We start from the raw sequence: 11,157 nt of genomic DNA, 5'->3' as shown, positions 1-11,157 counted from the left end.
TTTTCTTTAACCGTTGGATAATACTATTGACCAGCGGACAAAACACCATGGAAGGCACCAAGACCTTGATTGTTCCAGTTACTCTCAAAGGAGAGAACTACTTGTTGTGGGCGAGGACCACAAAGACGGCACTATGTGGCCGAGGGCTTTGGACCCTCATTACAACGAGTGAGGCTCCAAAGGGAAAGCCCACCATAGACGGCAAAGAGGCAGTCACAAGCGGTGAAGACAAATGGTTTCAAGAAGACCAAAGTGTTCTTGCCATCATCCAAAACTCCCTTGATGCTCCAATACTCGAAGCCTACTCATATTGCGAGATGACCAAGGATCTGTGGGACACATTACAAAATGTGTTCGGCAACACCACCAATTTAAACCGAGTATTTGAGATCAAGAGGGCCATTAAAAACCTAAGCCAAGAGGACATGGAGTTCACCAAACACTTTGGGAAGTTTCGGTGTCTTTGGGCTGAACTTTAGATGCTTAGGCTGGCCACACTTGATCCGGCCATACTGAACGTGAGGCGAGAGCAAGACAAGGTGTTCGGCCTACTCCTCATACTGAATCCTTCTTACAATGACCTCATCAAACATATCTTGAGGTCAGATAAGCTCCCTAGCCTAGATGATGTGTGTAGCCAGATCCAAAAGGAGCATGGCTTCATGGGGCTGTTTGGTAACAAAGGAGAACTTGTATCCCCTAACAAGGCTGAAGCAGTGGTTGCAAACAAAGGACATTATCGACAAGATGACAAGAACATACCGGTGTGTGACCACTGTAAGAAGCCTGGCCACTTCAAGAGTCGATGCTGGATCCTTCATCCTCACCTTCGAGTCAATCGGGCTATAAATAACCGTGGAGGCCCGAGAGCACATCAAGCCACCATGGAACCATCAACCGCGGAACCAAGCCAGCGAGTCTCCGAAGAAAATGGAACAGCCCTAGCTGCTACCACGGACCTGGTGAGGAAGTCAGACCTTGACGCCCTCATCAAAGCCCTCAAGGAAGCTTCCGGTAACTCCTTTCACGTTTTAAAACCAACTAAACCGCTTATAGTAGATTCTGGTGCTTTTCATCACATGATTAGTGATTCAAACTTGATTAGTGATATTAAACCTGCCCTAGGAAGTGTGATTATTGCTAATGGTGAAAAAGTACCGGTTAAAGGAATTGGTAACTTAAAACTATTTGACAAAACAACTAAAGCGTTTTACATGCCAAGTTTCACCTCTAACTTATTATCGGTTAAGAGAGCTACCATTGATTTGAATTGTTATGCTATATTTGGTCCTAACAATGTGCATTTTCAGGATATTGAGACTAGTAAAGTTCTTGGCCAAGGCTCCTCTAAAGACGACTTATTTGTGTTGAAGACTTGGATTTATCTTCTTATACTGCTTCTTGTTTTAGTTCAATTTCTATTAAAGCAAACAATGTTATTTGGCATGCTAGACTAGGACATCCTCACTCTAGGGCTTTAGAGTTAATACTTCCAAATATTTCTTTCAAGAATGATGAATGTGAGGCTTGTATCCTTGGTAAACATTGCAAATCTGTTTTTCCTAGGTCATTGACTATTTATGATAATTGTTTTGATCTTGTTCATTCTGATGTTTGGACTTCTCCTTGCCTATCTAGAGAAAATCAGAAATAATTTGTTACTTTTATTGATGAAAAATCTAAGTATACTTGGCTAACCTTGCTTCCATCTAAAGATAGAGTTCTTGAAGCTTTTATCAATTTTCACAATTATGTGACTAACCATTATAATGCCAAGATTACGATTTTGAGATCAGATAATGGTGGGGAATATACAAGTCATGCTTTCAAACAACATCTCACCAACCATGGCTTAATTCACCAAACAAGTTGCCCTTAGACCCCACAACAAAACAGTGTAGCTGAGAGGAAGATTAGGCATCTCATGGAAGTCGCAAGATCCATGATGTTTCACACCAATGTACCCAAACGTTTTTGGGGAGACGCTGTCCTTGCCGTCTGTTATCTAATCAACCGGATTCCCACGAATATCCTACATGATGTCTCTCCATTTGAGGTATTAAACAAAGAAAAACCCACCTTTGATCACTTACGTGCGTTTGGGTGCACTTGTTTTGTTTTAAAACCAGGTGAATTACGAAACAAACTCGATGCCAAAAGTACCAAAAGTATGTTTCTTGGCTACTTTACCACCCAAAAAGGCTACAAATGCTATGATCCTGAGTCTAGACGTGTCCTGGTGTCTCGAGACGTGAAGTTTGTAGAAACCCATGGGTATTATGACCAGAAAAATTGGGACGACCTCCGCGACCTGTCTACATCGCCATCCGACCGCGCCAAGAATCTCCGTTTTATACTTGAACGGCTAAGTGTTGATAACGATCGGGCCAATCAAAATCCACCCGGGCCAAACGCTTCAGAAGAGTCTCATTTACCTAAGGAAGCTGCATCGAGTCAATCTACTGTCGCTGAACCAGACACCAATCTGATAGCCGCAACTCCTGCCGATGAAGATACTTTACAATATGTTGACACCGAGGTGCATTCTGACGAAGAAATCACACCAACTGAAGCTGGAAATGAAGATGATGATCACGAGGAGGTCATACCACTACGACGCAGCCAACGACTCAAGTTTTACCCTTCAAATTGGAAGAACACACGCGTATACTACAACAATGCGGCTGTTGCACATCCTATTCAAGCGGTGTGTACTCTTGCACATTTTCCTGCAGAACATCAAGCTTTTCTTGGCCAAATCGACAAGCATTGGGTTCCCCAAACATATGATGAGGCCAAAGACCAACAAGTATGGCGTGATGCGGTTCAAGCTGAGAGAACGGCTATGGAGAAAAATCATACATGGGATGAGTCTGACTTACCAAAAGGGAAGAAGGCTGTCACATCACGCTGGGTCTTCACTATTAAGTACAAGAGTAACGGGGAGATTGAACGCCATAAGGCCCGCTTGGTTGCACGCGGGTTCACACAAACGTATGGGGAGGACTATCGAGATACGTTTGCTCCGGTGGCCAAACTTCACACTGTCCCAGTCATTCTCTCGTTGGCCACTAACCTAGATTGGGAGCTCTGGCAAAGGCGAGCTTGAAGATGAGGTGTATATGCGGCCACCACCCGGCTTAGGAGACACTATCGGTCCGGGAAAAGTCTTTATGCTCAAGAAGGCTATATATGGTCTTAAACAGTCGCCTAGGGCTTGGTATCACAAACTTAGTACCACCTTGCTTGGGAGAGGCTTTCGCTAATCAGAATCTGATCACACACTATTCACACTACCAAGCGACAAAGGTATTGTAGTCATTCTAGTATATGTTGATGATATCATCATATCTGGAAGTGACAAGGTAGGCATACAAGATACTAAAGACTTTCTCAAATCAGTTTTTGATATCAAAGATCTAGGCGAACTCAAATATTTTCTTGGTATAGAAGTCTATAGGTCTAATAAGGGTTTATTTCTATCACAAAGAAAATATGCCCTGGATTTATTAAGTGATGCAGGTAAACTAGGCTCAAAAGCAGTGTCAACACCACTTGAGGAAAACTATAAGGCAGGAGGAAAGGGGGAGCTTGATGCAGCTCCATTTGAAGATGTCAAGCAATACCGCCGTCTAGTAGGTAAGCTCATATACCTTACAATTACACGACCTGACATTTGTTTTGCTGTGAACCAGGCGAGCCAACACATGCAAAACCCAACCGTTCATCACTGGAACATGGTGAACCGAATACTCAAGTATATCAAGGGATCGCCGGTACAAGGTATTTGGATGGGTTGCAACAAGAGCACTGAACTCGTTGGGTATCGTGAAGATCGTCGCTCTACCACTAGATACTGCACGTTCCTAGGCGGTAACTTGGTCACATGGAAGAGAAAGAAGCAGAAGGTGGTCTCTCTATCGAGTGCTGAATCGGAGTATATAGCTATGAGGAAACTTACAACCGAGTTGATGTGGCTCAAAGCTCTTCTTTAGGACTTTGGAGTTGAGTCACCTAAACCTATCACCATGCATTGTGACAATGAAGCCGCCATTCACATTGCTACTAACTCGGTGTTTCACGAGAGAACCAAGCACATTGAAGTTGATTGTCATAAAGTTCGAGAACAAATCAAGCTCAGAGTTGTTCTACCATGTCACACCGAAAGTTCTGAACAGTTGGCCGATGTACTCACCAAAGCAGCTAGTCCCCAAGTATGTGAGTACATTCACACAAAACATGGCCTTAGAGACCTCACTCGGCCATGAGTGCACAACATGCACCTACACTCTTTTTCCCTTAAGTATAGTTTTTCCCAAGTGGTTTCTATATTAAGGTTTTTAATGAGGTGGGTGTTCATGAGTCCAAGCTTGGTCAATGCTCATGATCAAGCTTGAGGAGGAGTATGGAAACACATATCACCATCCGTACGTCTGTACGTCCGTACAAGCAAACATTATGGGCCGTCCGAACAGTTAAGAGGCCTTACAATGCCAGTCCATGAAGAACAACAACTCCTAACGGTCACAAAGCTTCTAGGTCCTTCTCATATATCCGTTGGCGAGTTGGTGCAAGTGGGAGGTCAAACAAAGATCACATGTGACATCTAAGTAGTGTCGCTTTCACCATGTGTATGTGTGTATAGCATCTTAGGTAGGATATTCTCTTTGTACATGTCTATATTTAGATTGTAACCAGGAACGAAATCAAGTAAGAAGTTACTTTCTTCTTCTACACTTCTCTCTCTATTCGATTTACACTCTCCCTACACTCTTATTCTCTCACTAACACCAAAACCGCAAACTCTCTTACTCTCATTATACTTTCTCTCCTTCTCTTCTTCTTTGAATCTAAAACTTACATGTTTTAGCCTGTTTTCTCGTTTTAAGCCTGTTTTGGGATGAAACGGGTTTAAGTGTTGTCTAAACACTCCAAATTCTATCCGAACTCTTATAACTACTCAAATGCATTAGATTGTTACATATTTTGACCCTATAAAGAGTAACATAGCTTTTTACTGCTTTGAATCAATGTTTTCTCGGTTTTAGCCTGTTTTCTCGGTTTAAGCCTCTTTTGGGACAAAATGGGTATAAGTGTTGTCTCAATACTCCAAATTCAATCCGAACTCCTATAATTAGTCAAATACATTTGATTGTCACCATTATGACCCTATAAACAGTAACAAAGCTGTTTACTGATTTGAATCAATGTTTTCTCAGTTCTAGCCTGTTTCGGGATAAAATCGGTGTAAATGGTGTCTAAACACTCCAAATTCATTCCGAACTCTTACAATAGGTCAAATGCATTGGATTGTCACACATTTTGACCCAAGAAACACAAACAAAGCTGTTTACTGCTTCGAATCAATGTTTTTTCGGTTTAGCCTGTTTTCTCGTTTTAAGCCTGTTTTGGGACAAAATGGGTGTAAGTGTTGTCTAAACACTCCAAATTCTACCCGAACTCTTATAACTAGTCAAATGCATTAGATTGTTACATATTTTGACCCTAGAAAGAGTAACATAGATTTTTACTGCTTTGAATCAATGTTTTCTCGGTTTTAGCATGTTTTCTCGGTTTAAGCCATTTTTGGGATAAAACGGGTTTAAGTGTTGTCTATATTGGTCTAGGACATGAGATCAAGGTCGTCTGTACCAGTGTCCGTACGGTCACGGCGCTTAGGCCAGGGTTTGGTCCGAGTAATGAGAGGAAAAGGCTTTGATGATATTGAAGCCCAATGAGAAGAAGAACCTAGAAGGAAGGAGATAAATATCTAGTCAAGAGAAGAGTCACATGTTTACCTTAGGTATGTGAGTGTTAGGTGAGTCAACCAAGGGAAGGGCACGTCGCTTTCATCATTAAGAATGATCACGACATGCCCAAGCAAGTGGCTATCTCCTTCCTATTGTGTCTAACGGCTATGTGCCTCTTTGTCTCTCTATATTAAGCCATGTAACAACCTAAGAAACATTATAATTAAGTCTTTTGAATTCTCATTCTCTCTTATCTCTTATTCTCTCGTTTCTCTCAATTCCTCTTTAGTTTATTCCGCAATTCTAACATGGTATCAGAGCTAGGTTTCTGTTCTTGACAAAACCATCTCCATTCTCTACTCTCTGGTCTCGATTCTCTATTCTTGTTGTTCGCTTTCCATTCTAGTTCGTGTCTCTTATGTTTATCCACCGGTCAAAAGCTTTACCCAGCGGTCAGTAGCACTCAACCATGGAAAACACCAAACCTCTTGTTCTACCGACTGTCCTCAAGGAAGGAAACTATTTACTATGGTCAAGGACCACCAAAACCGCGTTGTGTGGCCGCAGACTTTGGAGCCACATCGAAGGTGGAAGAGTTCCAAAGAAAGTCACTCAAGAAGATGGCAAAGAAACCATCAAAGAAGGTGAAGAAGAGGCGAAGCTCGAAGAAGAAGCTAAATGGTTTCAAGAAGACCAAACTGTCCTCTCCATACTTCAAAACTATCTTGAAGCTCCCATACTAGAAGCCTATTATTATTGTGAAACGGCTAGCGAACTATGGGAGACTCTTAAGAATGTATTCGGCAATGTCTCCAACCTCACTAGAGTCTTTGAAGTAAAGAAGGCCATCAACGACCTGAATCAAGAGGATATGGAGTTCAACAAACACTTTGGGAAGTTTAGGTCACTTTGGGCCGAATTCGAGATGCTCCGACCAAACACCATGGACCCGGTCGTGCTCAACGAGCGAAGGGAACAAGACAAGGTTTTCGCCTTACTTCTTACACTCAATCCTACCTTCAACGACCTCATAAAACACATCCTATGGTCAGACAAGCTTCCAAGCCTCGATGATGTGTGTGCACAGATCCAAAAAGAGCAAGGCTCTCTAGGTCTCTTTAGTGGTAACGGGCAACTTGTCACGGCAAACAAAGGGGTATTCAAACCGGAGGAGCGGAGGTCAAAGGGTGGATGTGAGCATTGTAAGAGGAAGAACCACACCAAGGAGAAGTGTTGGTTCCTACACCCTCACTTACGCCAAAGCCAACACCACAAGGAACCACGAGCGAACCTCACTCACACCAAAGACGAGCAAGGTCAGACCAGCGGTTCTTCAAGGAATGGTGACGAGGCGACATCAGGGGACTATGTGAGGAAATAGGACTTAGAAGCTTTCTTCAAGTCATTGGCTCTCAAGGAGCCTTCCGGTAAGACCTTCTTGACCCGAACGTCCGAGCACTCTCTTGTTGTAGACTCGGGTGCTTCTCACCATATGATTAGTAATTCGAGTCTCTTAAACAACATAGAACCGGCTAGGGGTGAGGTTATAATAGCAAATGGAGATAAGATTCCTGTCCAAGGAATTGGTAACCTTAGGTTATTTAACAAAGAATCTAAGGCATTTTACATGCCAAAATTTACTTCTAATCTTTTATCGGTTAAGAGGGCCACTAATGATCTCAATTGCTATGCTATATTTGGACCTAATGATGTGCATTTTCAGGATATTGAGACAGGAAAAATGATTGGTGGAGGTGGAACGAAAGATGATCTTTATATTCTTGAAGAGAGTTCACCAAAGTCACCAAAATCTTTTTCCCGTAGTTCTTGTCTTGGAATTTCTTTTAATGCAATGTGGCATGCTAGACTAGGTCATCCTCATTCTAGGGCTCTTGAGTTGATGATACCTAATGTCTCTTTTGATCACTCTAGTTGTGAAGCTTGTATTCTTGGCAAACATTGTAAAACTGTTTTCACTAAGTCCACTACTTTTTATGAAAAATGTTTTGACTTAGTTCATTCAGATTTTTGGACATCTCCATGTGTCTCTAGGGATAATAACAAGTATTTTGTGACTTTCATAGATGAAAAATCAAAATATACTTGGGTAACTTTACTTCCCTCCAAGGACTGTGTGATTGATGCTTTTATAAACTTTCAAAACTATGTCACTAATCAGTTTAATGCTAAGATTAAAGTGTTTAGAAGAGACAATGGAGGCGAGTATACAAGTAATCGATTCAAAAAGCACCTAACAAAGCATGGCATTGTTCATCAAACAAGTTGTCCCTACACCCCTCAACAAAATGGTGTGGCCGAAAGAAAGAACTGACACTTGATGGAAGTAGCAAGGTCAATGATGTTTCACACCAATGTCCCAAGAAGATATTGGGGAGATGCAGTGATGACGGCCTGCTACCTAATCAACCGGACTCTGACTAAGATCTTGGAAGATCGATCACCTTTTGAGGTATTGAATCAATTTAAACCATCGCTTAAGCACCTAAAAGTGTTTGGATGCGTTTGTTTTGTTCTAGTACCAGGTGAACTACGGAACAAACTTGAAGCCAAGAGCAGCAAGTGCATATTTCTTGGCTATTCTATCACTCAAAAAGGCTACAAATGCTTTGATGCGGCCAACAACCGCACCTTGATCTCACGTGATGTTAAGTTCCTTGAAGACCAAGGTTACTTTGACAAAAAGGATTGGGCAGGCTTGAGAGACTTGGCGACGCCTACGGATCAGTCTGCTGGTCTCAAGTTCTTACTAGATCACCTGGACGTCTCATCGTCTTAGCCTCCACCATTGTCCCAGGATACTACACCTGACTCACTTACTGGCCCAACGGCGTCCCAACCGTAGCCTTTGTCCGAGCAGACTGTGTCAGAGCAGACTTTGTCCGAGCAATCTCCTACCCCGGCTGATGTTGTGGTTCCGGAGCCGGAGGGGGAGAACAGTAGGCCAGAGGAACCAGTCGCTGAGGAACCAATACCGATTGAGCCAGCACCAGCTCCACAACCAGCTCCACAGCCGCGTCGGAGTACATGCGTTCGGTCACATCCGTCTACATGGAAAGACAAACGCGTCTACTACAACAACCAATCTATAACACATCCCATACAAGCTGTTTGTTCACTTGCGCACCTCCCAGCTGATCATCAAGTGTTCCTTGGGAAGCTAGACGCACAACCGATACCAAACACTTATGAGGAAGCGAAAGAAAGCAAAGAATGGCTTGGAGCGGTAGACGATGAGGTTGAGGCTATTATACGTAACCACACTAGGGATGAAGCTGACCTACCACCAGGGAAAAAGGCTGTGAGCTCGAAGTGGGTTTTCACAATCAAACATCTAAGCAATGGAGACATCGAAAGATACAAGGCACGACTTGTGGTCGCGGCTTCACTCAGACGTATGGTCAGGATTACAAAGACACGTTCGCACCGGTGGCTAAGCTTCATACGGTGAGAGTAGTCTTATCCTTAGCTACAAACCTATCTTGGGAGTTATGGCAGATGGATGTCAAAAACGCCTTCCTACATGGCACTACCACCAGGCCTTGAAGACATGATCACTCCTGGGAAGGTATTGAGACAAAGGATAGCTATATATGGTTTAAAGCAATCCCCGCGAGCCTGGTATCACAAGTTGAGCACCACACTCATAGGATACGGCTTCAAGAAGTCCCACTCGGATAATTCTCTCTTTTGCCTTCAAAGCGACAAAGGTATAGTGGTTGTTCTCATCTATGTAGATGATCTTATCATCTCGGGAGACAACCAGGAAGGTATTAAAGACATTAAAGCTCACTTAAACTCTGTTTTTGATATCAAAGATCTTGGTGAGCTTAAGTACTTTCTTGGGATTGAAGTGTGTCGCTCTCCGGAGGGCTTATTTCTTTCACAACGAAAGTACACCCTTGATTTGCTTTGTGAAACAGGAAAGATAGGAGCCAAACCAGTTGACACCCCACTTCCTGATGGCTACCAAGTTGAGCGAAAAGGGGAGAGGAATGATCCTCCATATAAAGACCCCTCTCGCTATCGCCGTCTCGTGGGTAAGTTGATCTATTTAACACTCACTCGACCTGATATTTGCTATGCTGTGAATCAGGTTAGCCAATACATGAAAGCTCCAACAACCTACCACTGGAGTATCTTGGAGAGAATCCTTCACTACCTCAAGAGGAGCCCAGGCCAAGGAATATGGATGGGAAAGAATGGCAACACCGAGCTTGTAGGATATTGTGATGCGGATTGGGGCGGTGATAGGACAGATAGACGGTCTACAACGGGCTAATGCACCTTCATAGGAGGCAACCTAGTGACTTGGAAGACTAAGAAGCAAAAGGTGGTGTTGATGTCAAGTGCCGAATCCGAATATAGGGCGATGCGGAAGCTGACCACTGAACTCACATAGCTAAGGCATTACTAGAGGAACTAGGCATCAAGTCATCAACACCAATTCCTATGCACTACGACAATGAGGCCGCGATACACGTAGCCACAAACTCGGTGTTCCATGAAAGAACAAAACACATCGAGTTGGACTGCCACAAGGTTAGAGAGAAGATTGAAGAGGGCGTTACACTACCATACCATACACCAAGTGTAGACCAACTCGCATATATTTTCACCAAGGCCGCCAGTCGTCAAGTTTGTTATCACATCCACAACAAACTTGGACTGGTGGACTTGACTCGTCCTTGATCACAAGTCCCCTCCAGTGACCACCACACTCTTTTTCCCTCAAGGTAGTTTTGTCCCATGAGGTTTTCTACTTTGAGGTTTTTAATGAGGTGATGGCTTAAGGGAGTCCAAGCTTAACCGTTTCACTTGGTTAAGCTTGAGGGGGAGTATTGGTCTAGGACATGAGATCAAGGTCGTCCGTACGCATGTCTGTACCAGTGTCCGTACGGTCACAGCGCTTAGGCTTTGATGATATTGAAGCCCAATGAGAAGAAGAACCTAGAAGGAAGGAGATAAATATCTAGTCAAGATAAGAGTCACATGTTTACCTTAGGTATGCGAGTGTTAGGTGAGTCAACCAAGGGAAGGGCACGTCGCTTTCATCATTAAGAATGATCACGACATGCCCAAGCAAGTGGCTATCTCCTTCCTATTGTGTCTAACGGCTATGTGCCTCTTTGTCTCTCTATATTAAGCAATGTAACAACCTAAGAAACATTCTAATTAAGTCTTTTGAATTCTCATTATCTCTTATCTCTTATTCTCTCGTTTCTCTCAATTCCTCTTTAGTTTATTCTGCAAATCTAACAGTCTAAACACTCCAAATTCATCCCGAACTCTTACAATTAGTCAAATGCATTGGATTGTCACACATTCTGATCCTAGGAACAGTAACAAAGCTGTTTAGTGCTTCGATTCAATGTTTTCTTGGTTTTAC

At 43.0% G+C, this 11,157-nt stretch overlaps 1 protein-coding gene across 1 annotated transcript; it reads left to right on the top strand.

Moving 5' to 3' along the window:
- Positions 1-479: 479 nt before the first annotated feature.
- On the top strand, positions 480-3,995 carry LOC147934284 (uncharacterized). Its single transcript, XM_087472570.1, has 5 exons — positions 480-970; positions 1,106-1,173; positions 2,130-2,936; positions 3,523-3,635; positions 3,696-3,995. The coding sequence occupies exons 1-5, from the start codon at positions 480-482 to the stop codon at positions 3,993-3,995; spliced, it is 1,779 nt and encodes a 592-aa protein (XP_087328696.1).
- Positions 3,996-11,157: the final 7,162 nt, after the last annotated feature.

This window comes from Camelina sativa, chromosome 11 (genome assembly GCF_030686135.1).
Source record: "Camelina sativa cultivar CO46 ecotype springtype chromosome 11, ASM3068613v1".
Classification (NCBI taxonomy): Eukaryota; Viridiplantae; Streptophyta; class Magnoliopsida; order Brassicales; family Brassicaceae; genus Camelina; species Camelina sativa.
Note: the sequence above shows the minus strand (reverse complement) of the source record. Positions and strands in the feature narration are given on the sequence as shown.

What these genes read in the sequence shown, in the direction of transcription:
- LOC147934284 (XM_087472570.1), top strand. Translation starts at nt 480, where the DNA reads ATGCTTAGGCTGGCCACACTTGATCCGGCCATACTGAACGTGAGGCGA. An exon ending in CTTCACTATTAAGTACAAGA is followed by an intron (nt 2,937 to 3,522) that starts GTAACGGGGAGA and finishes TAAGTGATGCAG; the next exon opens with GTAAACTAGGCTCAAAAGCA. An exon ending in TCAAGCAATACCGCCGTCTA is followed by an intron (nt 3,636 to 3,695) that starts GTAGGTAAGCTC and finishes GCTGTGAACCAG; the next exon opens with GCGAGCCAACACATGCAAAA.